General features: G+C 43.5%; 1 protein-coding gene across 9 annotated transcripts in view; it reads right to left on the minus strand.

Moving 5' to 3' along the window:
- ACACA (acetyl-CoA carboxylase alpha) overlaps positions 1-21,288 on the minus strand; it is a 148,388-nt gene that overhangs the window by 81,953 nt on the left and 45,147 nt on the right. For 7 of the 9 annotated variants that reach the window (XM_026081554.1, XM_026081553.1, XM_026081551.1 and 4 more), the window contains exons 26-33: positions 17,253-17,366; positions 15,580-15,693; positions 14,530-14,619; positions 13,916-14,034; positions 6,274-6,297; positions 3,478-3,621; positions 2,752-2,848; positions 1,333-1,440 (exon numbers count right to left, since the gene is read on the minus strand). In XM_026081554.1, the coding sequence (XP_025937339.1) occupies positions 1,333-1,440; positions 2,752-2,848; positions 3,478-3,621; positions 6,274-6,297; positions 13,916-14,034; positions 14,530-14,619; positions 15,580-15,693; positions 17,253-17,366 (810 nt within the window). The remainder of the gene's footprint in view (positions 1-1,332; positions 1,441-2,751; positions 2,849-3,477; positions 3,622-6,273; positions 6,298-13,915; positions 14,035-14,529; positions 14,620-15,579; positions 15,694-17,252; positions 17,367-21,288) is intronic. The other 2 variants (XM_026081552.1, XM_026081550.1) reach the window with 1 other exon arrangement.

Raw genomic sequence — 21,288 nt, forward strand, 5'->3', positions numbered from 1 at the left:
CAAAAATTGTTATTGCTTTTAAAATTCCACAAGTGGCAGACAATAACAGCATAGCAACAGGATTCTGATTACATCGTAATAATGTAGGTCTCACAGCAAGTCCACAGCTATTACAGAGCGATTAGCCATCAGCACCTGGAGAAACTCCATTTACACTGACTGCCTCAATCTCCTCCACAAGTCATTTACAAGTATATGATCCTAATTTCTATTAAAAAAACCACACACAACATGCTGGGACAAGAAGATTATTTGGACAATTTGGATCAACCTATTTGATAGTTTAATGTGTTTTGGAATTTTTTTTCTATTTCTTTCCTTTTTTCCCTTCCCATAAAACGCCTGGAGCATGATCAAGCAGATGAAAAGCAAAACTAGTTTTAATTTTTATATTTGATTATTTTCTTTGCTTAAAGAGACAGGAAGCTGCTGAAACAGAGTGGATACCAGTCYCATTTCGGGACGCCTCATTTCTGCAGAATGCATTACCACCTCCCACACTGGGAAGCGAAGTTAAACTCCTCTCTCAATCCTTCCGTATTCATTGCAGGCACCATGGATGCTGCAGGGTCTCGGTACCTGATGGCTATTCGTAGGGACAAGCCAGTGAGGGGTTCTGCGTACCCGTTTGAGAAGCCAAGGGAGGCAGGCACTAGAGGGCAGAGCAGACACAAGGAGGCTACTCCAATACGTGGGTTTTTTTTCCCCTTGCTTATGAAGGGGCAACAAAATGCACAAATCCGTTCCACCTTCGACCAGAAATATCACACTAGATGGATACTCCAGCATGCCAAAAAAAAGGGGAACAAGTTTGAATTGCATTAAGACTATCGTGATACACAGATACAGGCCATTTTAATGTCACTTTGCATGCCTCTTACTTATATAACAGGGATAGTAACAATTTAGTGACTCTATTCACATTACTATTAAGGAGAGGGATACAGCACATTCCTTCAGAGCATCTGGGGATAGATATTGAAGATTCACCYGACATTTAAAACTTTAAGGGTCGTTTACACTATCAAAAATTAAAAGGAAAGAGTCCTGAGCTGATGGATTAGAATGCACCATTAGGTACTGCAAAGAGAAACAACGAGAGCTCACTGTTATTCATTGCCTACCCTGGAGGCTTCGGAAAGGTGCAGTTACATCCAATCAAAGAAGTGATAAGGTTTTAGATGGAATAAATTAAGGATGTAAGTGTTCCATTTATTTACTTATTTTGAAAAAAAAAAAAAAAAGTGTCTGAGGAACACCCAGACTTTCCCCAAAGCAGACAGAACTGCCCTGCAAAGTCATGCACTTCCAGAGAGACGCTAAGYGACTTACCTTGCTTTGCGTGAATTCTCTGAACATGGCTGCCAGCCCRTCGTCATCAACATCACTGTCAGTTTTAATAGCAACATTAAGGATGTGAATGGGCTCCTCGCGGGCAGCCTGCAATTTAAAGAAAACATTGCCCATAAATAAATTGTTAACAATGGAACATCTGTGTATTCTCCAGAGGCGCCCCTAAGTACACCTCTAAAATTCAGGTCCCCTAGGAAAGAAATGACCTCAGCAGCACCTGCTGTAAACTAAGCAAAATTATGAAGGAAATCCTTGACCAAGCAGCCTCACAAACCCATAATTTCACGAAAGAGTTAATGTCCACAAACAGCAAACAGGCACTTCATTCTGACAGCCTGGTTCTGATGATCACACCTGACTTGGTTAACTTAAGTATGCTTCAAATAGATGCGAAAGGAATGCAGGGACATAGCCTCTCATTATGGGATGCAGTACAGATGGGACAGAAAGGACTTCGGGATCAAGAAGGGTAATGAAATTAAGCAAATTCAAAGTATAGGAGCAACACAAGCGTTTTCATATTTACAACAAAATGACATAATGTGGAAGAATTATGTAACAGCTCTGAGAAACGACAAAAAGCTTTTAAGGACTTGCAGTTAACTCTGATAAACTGAGTGTGAACAGGAAATTATCCTTGGTGAGGTCTGGGGGGAGGTAAAGAGGGATCAGAGGACATTAAGGTTGACGGTAATATTCTGGAAAAAGGCTACAGTACTTAAACACATCAAGATCAATGCATCAGTTTAAAACCAAGCCCTATTCTGAACTCACACTATGTCCAAACAGAGCTCCTAACTGTTGAGAGGCAGGACAGAGCAGTGGAGCAGCTACCATCTCTAAGGGCAGCAGCTCTTCTACCCCTAAGCATTATAAACTAGTTGTTTCCTCTGCACCTGCTATCCGTGTCACTGTAAAAAAAATGTAGGGGTTCCTCTCACCTTTTCCTCCTAAAAGCAGTTCTAAGAGGCAGAAGAGAGGGAAGAATCAGAATGTAAGTTGATGGATGTAAGACAGAAAATATGGCAAGTGAAGGCTGTTAAACATGTAGTGCAACACCCCTATTCACAGAGAAGGCCTAGAAACAAAACCATTGGTCCAAACTCTCAGTTACACTGCTGTGGATCCAGAAATTCTACTGACATTAAAAGTTACAATACAAACCTACAGGGAGAGTAAAAGACCTAGCCATAGTTTTTGAATAAGGAAATGGCCACCTACTTTGAGTCGCCTGCCGCAGAACAAACAAATCATATAAATACATAAAGCTCTTAACTCCTGCTTCCAGCACTCAAATCAATGAAAAGTATCTAGCCTGCAGTCATTGCGGCATTTTGCATGCCTTCCATCTTCAACCTGAGAGCAACCTCAAGAGAAAAAAAAAAAAAATTACTATACCTTGTCTTCATCATACAAGGAAGCATGACCAGCTTCGGGGAAGGTTGGGCTCTGGGGAGGAGAGTCACAGAAGCAACTCATCACTTCATCAAAGATTCTGAAATACACCAGAGAAGCATTAGTCATAAACACGCTGCTGCTAACCCACCAAAAGCAAACAGCACTAAAATCCACAAATCACCTTGCTAATGGGGGGGAGGAGGAGAACAGGACTCCTTCCCCTTGCAGGATTGTAAGTCAAAAGACAGAGAGGCAATACCTCCTCCGCTCTCCAACCCCAAGCAGAACCTGGATCTTCCAAAACAAGTCAGAGACCTTACAGTTACAGGCCCTCATGACTGCTGTGGGCTCTGCTGTCTCTTGCCTATACCTAGAAGGTTGCAAGCATAAAAGACCACATCCTTCCATGTAYGTAAGCATGTACAAGAATGTTAGAAGGACTCAGCACATTTGCAAATGATCTTCAAAGCAGCAGAAATTCAAAATGCTGATCCTTCAGGCTGCGAGCAAACTGCTCTTACAGCATTTTGAAACTTCCAGTTATCTCAGGGAGACAGAGGAGGGGACGCAAACAACCCTCCGCCTGAAACCCCTGAAACTTAGCAGACAAGCTCAGGACCACTTTAGACCTGATTTTAGACATAGGCAAAGATTTTGTCCAGTTCTGTTTGGGCCCACCGAGGAAGCTGACAATGCAAAAGACAATAGTCACTCTTCCCCACATACCTGACAAAATCTTCAAACGTGCGGAAGGAGACCATTCCACCCATCCGCTGGCATGGTGGAGTGAACGAATTGTCTAGCAGTACATCACTCACGCTAGCTACATGGACCATCCCATAGTGATTGAGATTGGAAGAGAAGGACATTCTAAATGGCAATTCAATAAGATCACAGTTAGTAAAGACAAGGGAGAAAAAATAAAATCACTGGAAAAAGATATGCGCGTGTGTGTATGACCACTTGAAGTGTGGCTGTTTATCCACTGTAACTGTTGCATGATCTATTAGATTCTTCAGCACACCAGACCTGCCGTGCTGTCTTCTCCAAAGTCACTGCAATGCTGGCATGTGCGTCTGATACCATTAATATCCTTACCTGGATGTCCTCCCCTCATTCAGGAACAGTCATAGGGTTAAAAAACATTACTACCCTTTAAAAAATATTTCTTAAGAAGTCTACTGAGACAACAGGTAAATTATGACTATGCACAGCTGAAAGCATTGTTCCTCCTGTATGTTTTGCTTTACACATGAATCCTGAGATAAACAATGGTGCTAAGTTTTGGCACTTAAAGATTTACTAAACCTTTACAAATTAACTTAAAGTGTATTGAGCCACATTCTCTTACTGCTTCTGTGATTTTTCTGGTCATACTATAACTTAGATTCCTCAAATGCATATGGGGATACAGTGACCTCTCAACAATTCTGTGGGGTTTTCTACAAGCTCACACCAGGATTGCTACCCTAACTAAGATCCTATTACAGTGCCTTCCACTTTAACTGATGACCAAATTAATGTGCTCTTTCATGTAATTTAATCCAGACTTTGAAAACATTACAAACCTCCTCCCTACACCTTTTTTATTTTTGTCAGTTTTGATTGCTAAAAGATAGCAGTTGCTACATACAAGCAGTTGGCCACAGAACACATCTATCTTAAGGCAAAGGACCAAGGAAACAGGGCAGAGCTCCAGATCCACTGTTCTCCAGGTGAGACCTCTTGCTATGGCTATAATCATGCCTATATGCCTGCTACTGAAGCAGTGAGATACAGCACAGTAAGCATATCACTCAGAGGACCAAATCCTTACCTAAGTGAGGAGGACTGGAACAGATTTAAACAGAGGAAGGCACAGTRCAAGAGACTTCTACTTAAAGAAGGAGCACATTCACCTTAGAGGTCAGCTTCTTTCCCGTGAGAGGACAAGATCCTGAATATATTAAAGTATCACTAACTTCTCATACACTTCAACTGCCATGGCAGCATACGCTGGCTGTGAAATAATTTGTGCTGTTTTGGGGGTCTGGGGTTGGGTTTTTTTTGTAAAGATCAACAAAGTTACACTGAAGACTAGCAGAGGACGTTTCTCTCGTACTGAAYGAAGAGCACACTACAGCTACGTAGGCGTCCTATCCCTAGCTACCAGAATCAGGGAATAAATCTAACTTCCGAACTACACACTCATCTTCATTCACTGAGGGACCTATTGCAAAAGCTCCCTGCAACGCAGTGAGACTTTCAAGCTTGCTCTGAAGAGACAGAAACRACTGGCTGGCACAACAGCAGCGCTCGGTGACGCAGGAACAGGTTACTGTCACGTGCCTCATTCCCCCATGGGCTTAGGAAGACGCTGGCAAAGTTTCTGTCCTCCCCAACTGGTAACACAGCAGGAGGCAGAAGGCAACGGGAAAGAACCAGGGCACCGATTCAGCACAGCACAGGCTTAATTTACATCTTGCAAAGTCAAACAGATGCTCAGCTGCTTTACCGGCTCAGGCCCCGGCTGCACAGCAGGCAAATCAAGGGCCCGATAACGCTGTGCGTGGCACTCCCGGCAGCCGCCCAGGACTGGGACCAGCACCAAACTGGATTGTCCGCATTGCTTCTYACTGGCTTTTCTAAGATTTCCTTCTTTTCACATACAGGAAACCAGTTTGATATGGTTTTAAGTATACTGCTAACAAGTCTAAAGTATCTTCAGTTTGATTAATAGCTCTCTTCACGTTTGAAGTCAGTCTAGGTTTCTGCAAATTATCTCTGATTAAGAGCCATGAGACTTTCAGGCCCATTTTTACTATTTTTCCCTACGTAGGTTTGTAAGCAGTAATAAATAACAGGTATTCACATTTTGAAAAAGTAAAAGTTTTCAGGACATGCCTTGGTGTACATTTCTTACAACTAATACAAAAAATACCACAGAACAATAACTATACAGAAAGACAGCAGACATTTTTCATGTATTATTTAAAACAAGAAATACTTTYGAACTGAGACAAGGGAGGAAAAATTAGCATCTGAAACACAACAAAACATGCTGTCAGCTGTTTGCGATGTAGATTCATCTATGGGGTGAGGGAGGTAAGACAGCCTCGACAAGTTCCGGGCGAGGTGCGGGAAGCCGAGCAGCCCAGGTTCGCTCTTGCCCAGCATCCAGCGCCTGCGCTGCCACTGTGACGCCCTAGCGAGAGTCAGCAGCTGGGAATCGAGCTCCAAAAAAGAGAGACCCAAGAAGCAGTGTTCTGCTAAAGTTCACTGTATATCATACAACAGATGAACTAAGGCACCTGGCAAATTTAATTTTAAAGCTTGCCACATGCAAAGCTGCTTTTAAAGGGTAAAGAAAAGCTGAAAACATGTTTTAGACAAAGGCAGTAGGGGGAGGGGGGAAAGAGTTATGGTTGAGAGCTTCCCAAGTAAAAATAAGGGTACTAAAACAAAACAAGTTAAAACAGTAAGTATTAGGCTACTTCTTTCTAATCTTTCTTTTCAAATTTTAAAATATGACAAGTACCATACCTGTTTAGCGTGGGGATGTTCCCTCTGTAATCAAACAACCACAGTTAGTTACAGATTGGTTAGTGAAAGCCATAATAAAGAACTATCATCATGCTGATACACAGACCAGCAACAACTTTACAATTTACTGAACAAAATCTGTTAACCATCAAGAAAGAGGCAGAATTCAATTCCAGTGACCCTGAGAAGGCACCCACCACCTGACTTCGCTTGCCATGGCTGCCGTGGGAGCGAGCACAGATCATGCACATAACATGCAAACAACATCCCAGGAAGACACACTACTTGCAAGGTACCTTGCATTTCTACAGCATCTCTCATCAGATCACCTTCAAGCCCTTTGCAGACACCATGCAAGCTTCACAAGCAAGACCAGACAGGGAAGTCTGCATCCCCTCTCAGAAGGGCAAACTACAGCACAGAAGCAAAAAGTGAACACATAACACAGGAAAACCGCATCTGGTCCAGCAAAGGGAACCAAGCCCTCATTGCCAAACCTCTACTTTAAGCAGCAGCTCACACACTAGCTCCCAAAACAATGCAGAAATAAAGCAAACAAGCACATAAACACCATATAATACTTTGGATTTTCAGCATTCAAGACCCTGAGCACGAAAAAGAACAAGCAGAACTTGAGGCTAACTTCAGGAAAATTTTAGTTCCTTTTGTAACATCAATTCAAAACTCTTCAGTTTTGCATGCAGGCCAGGGCTTAACGGCGCATAGGAGCCAGACAGGAGGGTCAAGGGCACGCTTGCACACTAGCATAGGAACGGAAAGGTCTAGCCCATGCTGGCTACATTCATTAAAGCACAAGGTGGCACATTGCTCCAAAGAGATGTAAGAATTACCGTGATCTGACATTCAAAATAGCAAAGATTAAATTGAAATACAAGATACATGCACACAAAACACTTGTATAAACAGATTAGCAAATGAGAAAAGATTGAAAGCAAAGCTTCGAGGAGCATGTAACTGGACATTCCCCCTCCCCTTCCCTTCGGCAACCTGCAGGAGATCGAGCCACAGATCTTCCTTATCGTCCTTAACCATASGCAAGACCCAGAGTTACTGGGTGTTTAGTGACCAGTGTATTCCCATGGTCACAGTGCTACATACACCGACTGTATCRGGTCCTGCTCGGAGTGGTTTTGTCGCAGGAGAGGCGTATTCCCTGCAAGTTTATGAGTTAGGTGCATTATTGGTAGAGGCATGAAAAGTTCCCAGGATCTCTTCAAGCCATATAGGAGAAAGCACAAAGCAGGCTACAAACATATCTGTTCAACAGTAAAGATTTAATTTCATCTGGCATCAGTGGGAAGAGACACTGTGCTGCAAAGCCTGTTGTTAGGACTAAGCGGGACACAAGGCTGCAGGGAGCTGACACATTTTCTTTAGCCTGGCAAATGGTGGGAAAGCTGCATGTGATCTACTTCAGTTAGAAAAAAAAACGGTCTGGAGAGGACTGGCTGTTCCTGCACCGAGTTCACTTGTTCTGTAGCGGTCCCTGAAAAGCTTCAGAAAACAGATAGAGAAAGAATCGCAGCATAAGATATCGCCCATTCTGTCTCAAAAGGAGCTCCCTGCTGCCTCGCTCCAGGAGTTGTTTTCAAGCCACGCGGTGTGGCACTGAAGAGGTCGTGGCGAGAACCCCAGCCAGGAGAACAGAAGACCCAGTGACTGGTGACTGCAGAAAAGAACGGGGCAAGAACAGTCGCCAGGTTGCACATTATGGGGCCGGCTCTGTATCTACAGGCATGAGAGCTGGGGAGGACTTGCTCACACCAGGAGTTGGATTGTCACCTGTCGCTGAAACGCACTGAGAGGGAAAGCTTCGACGCTTCCAGCGCAACCAGACCTTGTGRAAAGGCATTACAGCCCACTCACTGAGCGGCATCTCTGCGGTTCCCAGAGACTGCAGCAGGTCTAACACGTAAAACACTGGTTACAAACCGGCCTGCTCTGCTCTGCTTTACGGCAACGTTTGCGAAAGGAGCAGCACGCAATTCTGGGAGCCGAATAAATTCACAGCTAATGGTGCACGTGCCGACAGCGTTCTCAACAGCCAGCTCGGTACCGCTGATTCCAGGGTCAGAAACTCCTTCACCACATCAGCTCCAGCCCTTCTCCCTCTCTCTTTTTGAACTTTTTTTTTTTTTTTTTTTTAAAGCGTCATTCTTCTTCCCACCTTGGGAAGAGAATCTCACTAGGGATCGCTCTGTACCTAAGCGGGCAGTACAGCATGCTCTAAGCGTTACGACTACTCCTCCTTCTGCTCAAACAAACAAAAACCTCCATAGTCCCTTCCTACACCTCCTGGTTGAATCTGAATTTGCTTCCCTTCCCCTCCTCCTCCTCTTTTTAAGCAAGAGAGCTCCCCTATGAAAATGATGGCAATGCATGCAAAGCGCCACTGGTTATATCAAGCTGTGATTGAGTGCCAGCACAGGGCAAAGCTTTTGAAATCAGGCAGCAAAGCGGAATCAGCAGAGGTCGGCTGAATAACCCACTTGTAGTTATTAACAGCAGTACCACAGGAGAAAGAGCAATTCCACTGGCTGTGACCAGTGGCATTCCTCTTATGTTTCTTCATTTCTGCAGAAGAATCTAAACAGAAGGCTGTGAAACATGCCTCAAACCATACATTTTGATTGGGTTTTACCTCTCCCTCTTTCTTTCCTTATTCTTCTGCTCCCCCTGCGATTCAGCCAAGCTGAATCTGCTACTGAAGTCCAATTTGCATAAAATTATCGTTGTTCCATTCAGTTTGCTGCCCCTTCAACAGCTCCTTCTTTGCTCTGTTGGAAGATTCTGCCCTTTCTGAAACAGGCAAGCCAAGGGAGCTGCAACACATTACTGCTGCCTGCTGTCTAATTAACATCAAACCCTCAGCACGAAACTGTAGGGATTTACAGGTGTCCTGGAATCATTTTCCCCCTCCTCCCTCCTGATATCAGCCAGTCTCCCGCAACAAGGAGGGGACCTCAGGCTACCTAATGGTACACTGCAAGTTCTGCACTCAGGTCTCCAGGCTTGCACGGTTAGAGTCCACAGCAGCACAGATGATTCACCACCAGGAATCTGATGATTGATGCAAGAGGCCTTTTCAGCAACTGCTTAAGTCCAGAGAAAATGCTTCCATTTTGTCAGACATTCAAATCTTATGAATATATCATTGTAAAACAATGAAGCAGCCTAGCAGGAAGGAACCCATACGAAGGTATCTATAAACCCCAATCAAAGTGAAAGCAAGTTTTGGTTTCTGATTTTTCCATAAAAAGAACTGTTTGAAAGCAGCACCATGTAATTTGGCTTTCAGCCTTCAAAATGTTTTTGACCTCTAAGCAAAGAAAGAGGCTGACAAAAAAGAACAACCACCAAAATACTCCATAGATGATAAAACATCAGGACACAGCAAAGGGGGAATCATGCACCACTCTCAAGCCTTGACATCAGCGACATCAAATTCCAGCTAGGGTGTCAACAAACATCTACAACCACAGAAAGAGGAGATATCAGATAAAAAAACCAAACACAAGATAACTACGACATTTAGATCGAGTCCCTTGGAAATACAAAGCAACTAATGACTAGACTTAAATCCCACTCTCGGAAGCACCAAGGGCAGCAGAATGCAGTCCCAAGACTGAATTTCAACCTAGGCACAACTGAGGCATTTGCCCGCCCATCTGTCCACGTTTCTTGAGTCGCATGCACTCCCAACTCTAAATGCAGCTAGGGTTAACTGGTGCTTGAAAACTGGTTTATCAAGTTTCAAAAGCAAGACTTGCTTTATAACTAAGCCAATTATCAAAACTTCTTAAAGTCTTTGGTGGCTTGGAGAGTTATCCAGAGGGAAGAGGGAAGCTGCAGCGCTAAAACATTCCTTCACTCCCACCTCCCAATGATACCTCCTGGTTTGAGATTCTGGAGGATGTCTCAAGGCTGGACGTGTCAGGCAAGGGTAGCATGTGGGACAACAGGAAGGCATGGACTCAAAGCACAGATGGGTTGGGAAGGCAGGAGTAAGGCATCAGAGAGTAAGCAAACCGAGAGGCTGGGTTATGCTTCAATTTCCCTTGTAGCTCAGCATCCTCGRGATCTAGCTCAGCATATCTGAGGCAAAAAACTCTGTTATCATTGCCGTACTCCAAAATAAAGACATATCCAGCATCTCTAACTCACCCTTGTCAGCAATTCCCTCAGCATCTGACAGCAGCTTGTTTTGTGGGAACAAGTCTACCCCTGCGTTCTTTCCTCCTCATTCTCCAGCACAGCTGTTACCGGGGAAGGAAAGACCAAGAGAGCAGCTAAACAGCCTGGCTGGGGCAACGTCGTGAGTTGGAAAAAACGGGATGCTTTAGTAGGAACACCGCCACAGCATGATTCTGCAGCGGGTTCCAAAAACGGGCTGCAGCAGACAACGTCCAAGTTTAATTTAATCCTTACAGCTTCAGACATAAGAATGGTTGTCTGAGGGCACAAGAGAAGGAGAGGGGGAATTATYAGAAAGAACTTCTGTTGAAAAAGCACTATAACTCCCTCTCCTTCAGCCCATACTAGACACAATGTTTCTTTGAACAGAAGATTTTAAGCTAAGAAAAGGCAAGCAATGTTTCATGTGCTGAACACCTAAGAAAGGCCTTTCAGTGGCTTCCACCTGGCCTGCCATCCCCACAAAGGGAGCTGAACTCTCTAAATGCCAGTCAATATTCCACCAGCTTCCCATCTTGGCAGGGCAGTCTGAACCCGAGGGAAGCAAAGAACATCTCAGAACGGGGCTCATTTCTGTCTCACATCTTTCCCCACCAGGACTCTAGATGACAGAAAGAGGCAGGTTATCCAAATGCAAGGGGCTCTGCACACACGCATTCGTTTGCGGTACCCTGCTGCAGAACGCAGCCATCAGCATCCCCTAGATACCCTTGTACCACTTCCTCCAGATCGGATTACCAACACCCTCTGCTTGGAGAGGGCTTGGAGACTTCATTTACTGCAAAAGGCAGCAGATGGTTACACCGTACTCCTCATCTGGTTTCCACTGGGCAGTAAGGAGTGCTGGTTTTGATCTATAAAGCCCTCTATGGTTTTAATTATAAGAGCTTTTTCTCCCTGTGCCTTATCCTTGTAATCAAGATCAGTAGGGATTCTTAAGACAGGGTGTTTTCTGTTAATTTAAACAACTAATTCTCAAAACAGTGTTCTGCCCACAAACCCACCAGAAGCAGGTTTCATTTCCATAACTTTGTTATTCAGATTTAACAGTTTTTGCTTCCTCCCTGACTCCATGTAAAGCTTTATTGTGGGCAGTTGATGGAAACCATTCAGTGGCCAAATTACAAAGTCTGAGTGCCTAGCTGTGACTAGTCAGACCAGAAGCAGGGCATATCAGAGTTAAATACCAATGACAGAGAATTTAAAGATTCCACAAACACAAAACCCTTATCGGTTTGCAATTTTCTCTACATTAATATTTGCTCCAGTAAAATTCAGGCTCTTAGAAGTTCACAGAAATCAGATACAAAAGGGACCAGGACTTTAAAATATTTGATCAAATGCTGAAAACTTTGTGGCATCATATAACTAACACAAGCTTGGAAAAAAGAATGCTGTCTTAGGGCTCTCTGGATTCCCCTTCTGGTTCACTGGAGCCCAAGCCTACAGAGCCTCAAGTGACATTTTGCTGCACCAGCTGGGATGCTTTGGCTTTGAGGTTTGTCCTGGGAATGCATTTTTAGCTTTTCAGTGTAAAAGTTCATGCTGCATTAGATACAGAAAAACATACAATGCACACAGAACACAGCCAAAGACAACAAAGAAGACTTAAGCAAGACAATGTCAGAGACAGTTTTGAGATTTCAGTGCTCTGTGTCTTGGTCTCAACATAAGGACTGCCTTTACAGATAGCTTAAATCAACACACTTGGCACTAGTTTAAGCCCCTAGATTTCCTGTTATCTGCTGTGCTTTAGCACCTGGCCACACAATAGCTGCACAAGTAGGTATACACTGCGAGAAGCTGCATTAAGCAACAGGAGCAAAATTCATCACTAACATACGGAGGTGCAACTCAAAGGAACTGAACCTGCCTATGTAAGCAGCGAATTTGTCCCCAAGTCTGCTTGCCTCTGCACAAGGACTGTGATGCATTTTCATTCAAYCATCAGCAATGCCAGTGGTTGAGAAGCGGAACCGAGCTTCAGAACGTTGCTCCAGCAAATTCAGTGTAATGGGGAAAGGAAATTTCAGAACAAAGCAACTCTCCCCCAAGCAGGTAACAATTCTCATCTTCCAGCTGACCTTGTCCAATTAAGCTTGTGCACAGTAATAGAGCAGTGGTCAGCATGGGCAGGCCAAATAACCCCCAAGCAACAGAGGTGACTGAGACTAGCAAAGAGGGGAAATGGAGAAAGAATGGGGAGATAAASAGCATTATAAAGGGGTACTAAAAATAGTATGCAATTATTTACAAATATTCTAGAGATGTAGGAAACAGATGAGACCAAATGCATGTTCCATTTGTATCATGAGTGCTTTGCACTGCTTGTTGAGGACAGTCATTTATTTCTAGCAAACCAGATTCTGAAAACCATTTCATAAAATGTACTTACGGATTCTCAGTGAAGCGAGACTAGACCCCGTTGCCCAGCCCCACCAAAAATAAAAAAAGGAAAAGGATGTTTGGAAACAAAGGAGGGAAATAGCACTAGTACCATACTGCCAATCCAGCACAGATCAACAGTGGCACCCGGTGGCCATGGAGACTCACTGCGCCTCTGGCTCCAGCACACTCTCCACTGCCTGGGACAAAAATAAAATACCTTCCTGAGGTCCTTCAGTGCAAATGAAGAACCCCCGAGGCTGACTAACCTGACAGATGCTGAAGAAGTTCTGATAATCAAGGGATTTTTTTTTAATGGCTTTAGTACACACTGCAAGATGAGACCCTTCATCTTTAAGACATGGCAGTGAATAGTTGATGCTTTGGTTGCAACTTTAGGTTTCAGCAACCATGAAAAATATATTATGAAAAATACTGACTGAAAACCAAAGTATTTCACCTGTTACATTTCTATATCAAATACATTTACACATGCATCTTGGCATCCCCAATCAAAAAAACCAAAGGCTGCTAGTCCTTATCATGCTATAAAAGATTTCAGTTTCTCCAGTAAAGCCAGTTTTGAACGTATAGCGGATCGCAAACAGTTAAAAAGGGCTGGCAGGGGAGTACTGCAGGAAGGAGGAAGAAATTGTTTGACTGTTCTTTATTAAAATTTCTAGAAATTGAATAATCTATCTGGAATTACACCTTTTGGAAGGCTCAGGATTCAGCTAGAACTGTAATTATAGAAGAAAGACGCTAAACAAACTGAACTTAAGATTTGAAAATATATGAAAACTGGATCGTATTTAAATGAAGCCAAATTGTGGAAACTACTCTACATAGCTCCTGAGGTTTTAAATAACTTAAGAGGAGGAACTGAGTAATGTAGGGTTTTATCTTAATTAACTTGTGCTTTTTTGAGGCACTGGAACTCTCCCTTTTTCCACCAATTCTATTGCAAGTTTTCTCTGCTGAGATAAGCAGCAGCCCCTCATAAAACCTCCAACTCCAAAGGCACCTGAATACATGATCTGACCTGTTTGGATGGGAGGTAGGTAGCATGAACTGGAACTCCACCACGCAAGTGTTATCCTTCAGCTGGCGATGCTGAACACTGTTTAACTCATAGGCAATGTATGCCCTTCGAACATATACCTGTTTAAAGAGAAACTCAATCAGCTTAGCTGTGCTGAGGAAGCGGAAAAAGAGAAAGACAACAAATGATACACTGGAGAACTCAAAAATATTAAAAAACAAACAGATGCCTCCAAATTAGTATACAGATTGAACTCTAATTCAAACAGAAGAACTTAAGTACTGTTATTTGAGAAGGGCCAGTCTGGCAGGATACAAGCATCACCACAAGGCACAGGGTGGGCTGACCATATTCTGTGATAGTAGCTTCACCCTCAATCCTTTCAACCATGCAAATCTGCTTTAAGCAGAGAAGATGATTTGTATCTGAAATTTTAGCCAATTACGAACGTTAATGGTGTTAAATGCTAGATTACAAGTGCTTGTATACAATTCCACACTACACCTATAGCTCTCTTAAGCTTGCAAGGTAAGAGTGATTATAGCACAAACAAAAATGAAAAAAAAATATACAGAAGTGAAAAGCTTTTCCTTTTACAGCGGGAATAAACTTACCTCCAAAGCTGCCATTCTTACCACCTGGTTACTGTGGTAGAAGAAGTTGGGTAGCACATCAAAGATGGATGTCTCAGACAAAATGAGTTTCTAGAAGAGATTGCAWAAAGCAGAGTTTTAAAAGAGAACTCCCCGTCTTGTAATCAGGATCAGGCAAAAAAGCAAAAACCCCAAATGAAGTCAAAACAAAAGCCTCTGAGAAAATACTGTTTTCACATCATTTTTTTATTCTGCTTTCTGACTAGTTCTAATTTCTGTGCTTTTCCATCAAGGATTAGTACCTTTTCACACTAAATGCTGGACACATACAGCAAAACAAAAGCCCTGGCAACTCTCAGTCCAAGTTCTCTGCCTATTTATCAGAAGAGAAGCCAGCTCATACTTCCCCAATACTTTAAGTCAGCCTTTACATTGATTGTAAAAATTCATCAATTTAATACACATCACAATTAAGCCTTTGGTCACCAGGATTCAAAGAAAAAAAAAAAAAGAAAGAAAGAAAGAAAGAAAAAAAAAAGGACTTGTGACCCTACTCTGCTGATCCTTTGCAAGATCACTGCCAGATCAACAGTGGGTATAACCTGTCCCTATGTTGTGACTGCAGTCTGATCTAAACAGGACCATCTACTCACAAAAATAAATAAATAAATAAATAAATAAATAAATAAAGTAATCCCAGTCTGCAGACTCTTTGAGGCTTTTGGTGAAAGCAAGTATTCTTTTTAGAGCAGATGTTCAGACACCCCATTAAAGCACCACCATGTGCTTGAAGGGAAAGCTGCAGCAGAAGACAGCAGTCAAGAGAGGCAAACCTTATCTGAGTCCATTAAGCACAAGCAAGCAAAAGATTCAAATTTTGGAGCACTGCAGGTGCATTACTCTTCTGATATCAGTGTAATAATGAAAGCAAAAAATGAGGGGGAAGGTAGAAACAAGACCAATACAATTTAAAGCCCCAATGACCCTGGGACTTTGGGTGAGATTTAAAGCAGAAACCTTAAGCTAAGTGAGAAGAAAGCATGGAAACAAGGAGAAGAGTTTGGTAGATACCTGCAGGTTCTCAATGCAGAACTGGTGTCCATACATGTCAATGGCAGACAAGAAGATGGATTCCACCTGGTTGTGACGCAGCTCGTAGGATGGCAAATGGGAAGCAATGAGAACCTGGTAAATAGCAAATGCAAAGTGTGTCAGTGAAAGGAGCTATGCTGGGCCATCAGTAGGAGGGTGCAACTCCAAGGCAGCAAGCTCCATCCCTAGAAGAGGTAACTGGTTTCCCCTGTGAATTCAGTGGCACCTGGCTGATGCTGCAAACTCCCCTCCCTCAACCAGTCTCATTTGCGTATCTGCTTGGTTTGTGTTATTGGCCATTCCCCATGGAGAAAAGGAACAGCTTCAATCAAGTTCCATCAGTGCATGTGATTTAGCACTGCAGAGCTGCTAGTCCTGGCAACTGCCTGACCGGCTGTTAATTGGAAAGCAGATCTGGCAGGCAACAGCTGTGGGGAGGCCAGCAGTGGAGACAGCCTTTCACAGCTTCCGAGCAAAGCAAGCAAGAGCCACTGGGGCCACGTATGAAGTGCCCAACATGAAGGATACAGAGGTAGGAAGGGGAAAAGCAGCTTGCAGGGGAAAATGAAGAGCAACATAAAGACATACACCAGGACTGCAGCACCATCCTCAGCATGCTGCTGAGAGGTTCAATAACTCTGAATGGTTCAAGGACACAGACACAATCCTGAAGGAAACATAAGGTCACTGAGCAGCTTCAAACACCCCCTTCRTTTTCAATACTCAGGCACTGAAATAAAAGGAGAGATCCCCAAAGTGTCAGCTTCCCTGCTGAAGACTTTTAGAATGGAGATCGGGACTGCGGAGTGAGATGAGTGATCAGACTTCAGGGTTAACATTATCATGAAACAATTATGCCCTCTCACTCCTTCCTGACTACAGACAAACCACTAAAGAGGAAGCTCGCAATGATATCCAGGTGGATGTCTGACATTCAAATTACCATCTGTACTAGACTCTTGGAAATGACAGTATCAAGAGCTTTTTTCCAATTATTTTAGGGTTAAAAACAAATTAACAAAAGTAACTCAAAAGCCAGAAGAAAGCCCCCAAAAGACCAACAAATTATTTGCAATAATTCCTTAGGAATTGCAAAGGAACATCTGGTTCTTGTCTACACTTCCCTCCCTGTTCTCTGCACACGCTGATTTGCAATTGCAGGGTAGCTCATGAGCCCTGGTTGGCTACTGTACAGCTACCTGAGCAGTCTAGGCAGCCTACGCTTGTGCTTGTAGGGTTCACGGATTATAAAGCCAGAAGGGACCTCAGCGTCCATGTAGTTTGACTCCCTCTATCGCATAAATCATAGACTACCCTCAATTAATTCCCTTTTGAGCCAGACAAAGCTTTTTGGGGGAGCAGGGACAGAAGAATATAATCTTAACTTCAAAACGTACAGTGATTAAGAAGCCACTTCAGCCCTGGTTAAACCGTCACAACGGTTAATCACTGGTTAATCATCTTCACAGCTAATGGGCTGCTCACAGTATTCTGCTCTTCACATTTGCATAGTAATCAAAACAAACATCACAAGATACAGACTTTCCAAAATAGCAAGCTCCAAGTGGGAGCAGTCCTGATATCGATCTGATCAGCAACGGCAGTCTGTCTCTAACAGGGATCTGCTTTGATTGCTAAAATTGCTCCCTTACCTGCCGTGCTCGCAGGGCCACTTTAGCATTGGTTGTCTTGCTGAGCTGGGTCAGCTCTGTCAGAATATTAATCAGCTCATCTGTCAAGGTGGGGTCACGACCACATAGCTGGTCCTAAAAATAAAAAGAACTGGAAATGCTTAAAACAGAAGAAAACCATCTTCTCTTCTCCTGCAAAGGGGTTTAAAATGAAATATATAGATATGCTCTGGGTTAGGTACTGGATGCCCTCTAGAGGTACCTGTCTAAAATATTCTGTAATTCTGTGTGGTCAAGGGTCCAAGTATGAGGCTTTCAATAATTTTATGCATGTAAAAAAAAGTTAAAGAGCCAGAGAGGAAAGAAGGGACTGGCAACACCAATCATTTTCTTACCTGCAGCACATGTTTTGGCATCCAAACACATAATGAGAAATACTGACTTGTAAGACATTCTCCCGTTACCCAATTTCAGCTTTGTACCAGAAAGTCTTACCTAGCAACAATGCAAAATTCAAAGAGCATTTAACTGTAGTGAAATGGCTTGTGTAGCATGCAAAGATCAGCAGACTTGCACTGTGAAAGATGACCAAACAGAATGAATTTAACTGCTGGGAGAATCTCTAAACAGAAACAAAAAACAAAAACGAAAAAAACCACCAACCACTCCCCCCAACTACCAAACAACCACATGCTTTGCACATCTTTAGCAACACCAGAAAGCACAAGAACCTGTCATTCCTCAAACACTGCTAAGCAAAACTAACTAAAAGCATAAATGATCAAATGTGGTTCCTGCCACAGCACAGGAGTGGCCTCCGTAACTTTTCTTCTGGTCAGAGTGTTCTGGCTCGGAGGAAGTTCACTAGCTTGTTTTACTCTCTAAATTGGCTGGAACAAACAAYAAAACTGAAAAGCACAAATGTCAGCATTAATGCTGTTTCGAAACTCTTGAATTCAGCCATTGAAAAAAATGGTAACAGTAAAGAAATCTGTTTTGTTTTCTGAACAGAGGAGGTGTACTCTCGTGCACACTTTCTTCCAAGAATAGTTTCAATTCCCATGAATAATCCCACGGTCTTCAACTACTCGCAGTGGCTTGTGAGATGGCTCCCTCCCACTCCCAAAGCTGGTAACCCTCTAGGAGCCTCTAATGTGTTTCTTCTATGCAGCACTTACAGCTTTTCCCATAGCAAATGAATCATAGGAGGCAAATGAGGGACGAAACAGGGATTTGGTACAGGAAAGAGATGGTGCCTTGAAGTTTTAAAGGAATTTTAAACATGTGCAGGCCAGAAAAGGCCCTCTGAAGATCCAAGAAATATAAAAGAAAAAAGGGAAAACCTCTGTGCAGCAGGTTAGATTGATAAGCAGCCACAGAAAATAAAGCAAGAAACAAATAATACAAGTCCCATAGACTGACTAATAAATAACAGCTTATACCACATGCAATTCCAAACCTAAACAGCTTTTCCCCCATGCTGTTCTTGACCTCTTTCCTTCTGACCCCACTCAAGCATTATGCCGTCTCTCGGAATGACAACATACACCACCACTCAGTGACAGAGACCAAAATCAAATCATTAAAAAACAACAACAACAACAACAACAACAACAACAACAACAAGAAACCCAAACCCACCCACACCCCTAGGCTACTAACCCTTAGATTGTTGCCTCCCGCTAACCAGGCTTGGGCCAGGCAAACATTACAATGATCGTTTCCAAAAAAAAGTCCTATAAATCTACCCATTCCAGATCAGTGTGTGAATTCAATAACAGYGAACAATTCAAGCACTGCCTGCACTGTATTTGAAATACGAATTCCTAGGTGTTGTAATATTGCAAGGTAACAAGAGAGCGACAGGYACACAGGACATCTGCCATGCCATTAAACTCAATGGATTCTGTCCACTTAAGGTTAGGYTGTGCGTACAACAGCCAGTTAACTACATAAAATGAATATACAACTTCAAATCACACAATATTTCAACAAATACATGAAGGATGAAGTAGTTCCATCCTGCCTTAAACGCCTGCTAGCTAAAAAAGTGAATGATGGCAGCATCACACCATTACTAAAACCATCCTCAGAGCCCTTTGTTAATAATGGATTCCTAGGGATACATCAATAACGGCAACATAAGCATCAAGGTATTTTGACATGACGTTTGCCCTTGGAGGACAAACTTAACCATCCCACATAAATAAACTGGCTACCCATAAAACGCCACAGCCTTCGCCACGATTACCAAACGTGCCACATGGCCGCTAAGACGCGAAGAGTAACGCGAGTCAGAAGAACGAGGAACGATGGTCTTTTGGTTAACGGAGTGACCTGTAATCCAGCAGACCACAATTCCCAGCTTTGCCGTAGACAGCGCTGTGGTCACAGGTAGGTCACCCACCTAAGCCTCAGGTGCCCGCTCGTATCAGCAATCCCTGCATTCCCGCCGGCACGGGGGCAAGCTGCCGCTCGCCAGACGCCAGACGCGATGGCCGGAGCGGCCGCAGCCGGCGCCACGCTGCCGAGGAGCTCTCCTGCCCTTTCTGCCAAGGTGGGATCGGCTCTAGTGCATTTAAGTACCAGCGAATTGGGCTGCTGGCCTTTCCTTGAGAGGAGTGCAACAGGCAGCGGCGGGGAGAGGAGAGGGGAAGAAAGAGCACATAGAGAAGAGAGGAAGGAAAACTCGGATCACCTTTTTTGTCGTGGTTTTTCCTGCCTCCTCGCATGCCCCTCGCTCTCCCCGACGGGCTTTTTACTAACCAATGTGAAGACGCAGCAAGACTCTATCTCTAAGACACGGCTTGCACAGGCCGGGGGGGGGAACAAAAAAAAACCCCACAGACAAAAAGTTTCAGTCCCATCTTAGCAAGAAAAAAATCAGGATGACAACAACAAAATAAAGCAGGTAGCTGGCGCTGCGCTGGCTTTTGCCTGCGCTGATTGGCAAAGGCAGCGAGCAAAGCCTCAAACCAGCTCTTTGACAAGGCCCAACGCCTCCCCAGTACCCCCGTGTAATTACACACTTGAGTGACTGGACTCTGAAGAAAATTGAAGGCCTGAGCTGCGAACAGCTGCCATTTTCTCTCTCCATCACGCCAGCATGATTACTTGAGAAATGAACAGCCCCGGCTCAAAGCTACTCCAGAATTCTCAGAGGAAATATGGCTCCGTGTTCAAATAATGAGATTCTTAAGGCAAGCGTTACTTACAATCACCACCACACACCAAAAAGAAAAAAAGGAAAAGAAAAAAAAAATAGAGAGCCAGAAAGAAAGAATGCCAGGGTCCTTATATCTTACCAATTAGAATTTAAGAAAGCCAGCCTCAGTCTAGGGTAATTATGACCCCTTTTTTATGCTTTTAGGAGTTACCTTGTGGATGGCTACTTTGCTTCTGGTTTTGGTAGTGACAGAGCACATTGTCTTTGGGGGGGGCAGGGGGGGAAGAGAGAGAGAGAGAGAGAGAGAGAGAGAGAGAGAGAGAGAAAGGTAGTGTTGTAATTTGCTTCATGAAAAGCAAGATACCTAACTAGTCTGTGCTGAAAGTCACATGGTATCTAAATTCTTCCTGCCTCAAGGAAGGCGGGCATTCAATCTGCTTCAAAGTGTTATGTGGGACAGGTTTTTGAGGGTTTTCAGGTGGTTTGGGTTTTTTTTTTTGTTTTTTGGGTTTTTTTAATCATTTAGAAGCAGGAAAAAGAAGAGACAGGACTTGACCCTTGGCTTTTTACTTATTTTTGGTAGAAATGTAAAATATTGTGGCGTTTAGCTATTACAGAGGAGCTGAAGTGAATGAGAACTGAGATTCTGCACAGAGTAACAAGACAGAAAAACATAAAAAGGTAGTGAGGTGGATGGCAGGTCCTGGCATCAGGATTACTTTGTGTTTGTATGGTGGAATCTAGGACTGACCAAGAGAAATCTGAATCCAAGAGATTCCTCCTCCCTTTGCAAGCACCCTGGAGAGCCTGATCTGGAGGGACCACCTTGAGCTGAGAGGTCGAGTCCTGCACAGACTCCATCGTGCAGCCCGGTGTACAGCCGGTCAGAAA

The sequence above is a fragment of the Apteryx rowi genome, unplaced genomic scaffold (genome assembly GCF_003343035.1).
Source record: "Apteryx rowi isolate R43461 unplaced genomic scaffold, aptRow1 scaffold_554, whole genome shotgun sequence".
Lineage (NCBI taxonomy): Eukaryota > Metazoa > Chordata > Aves > Apterygiformes > Apterygidae > Apteryx > Apteryx rowi.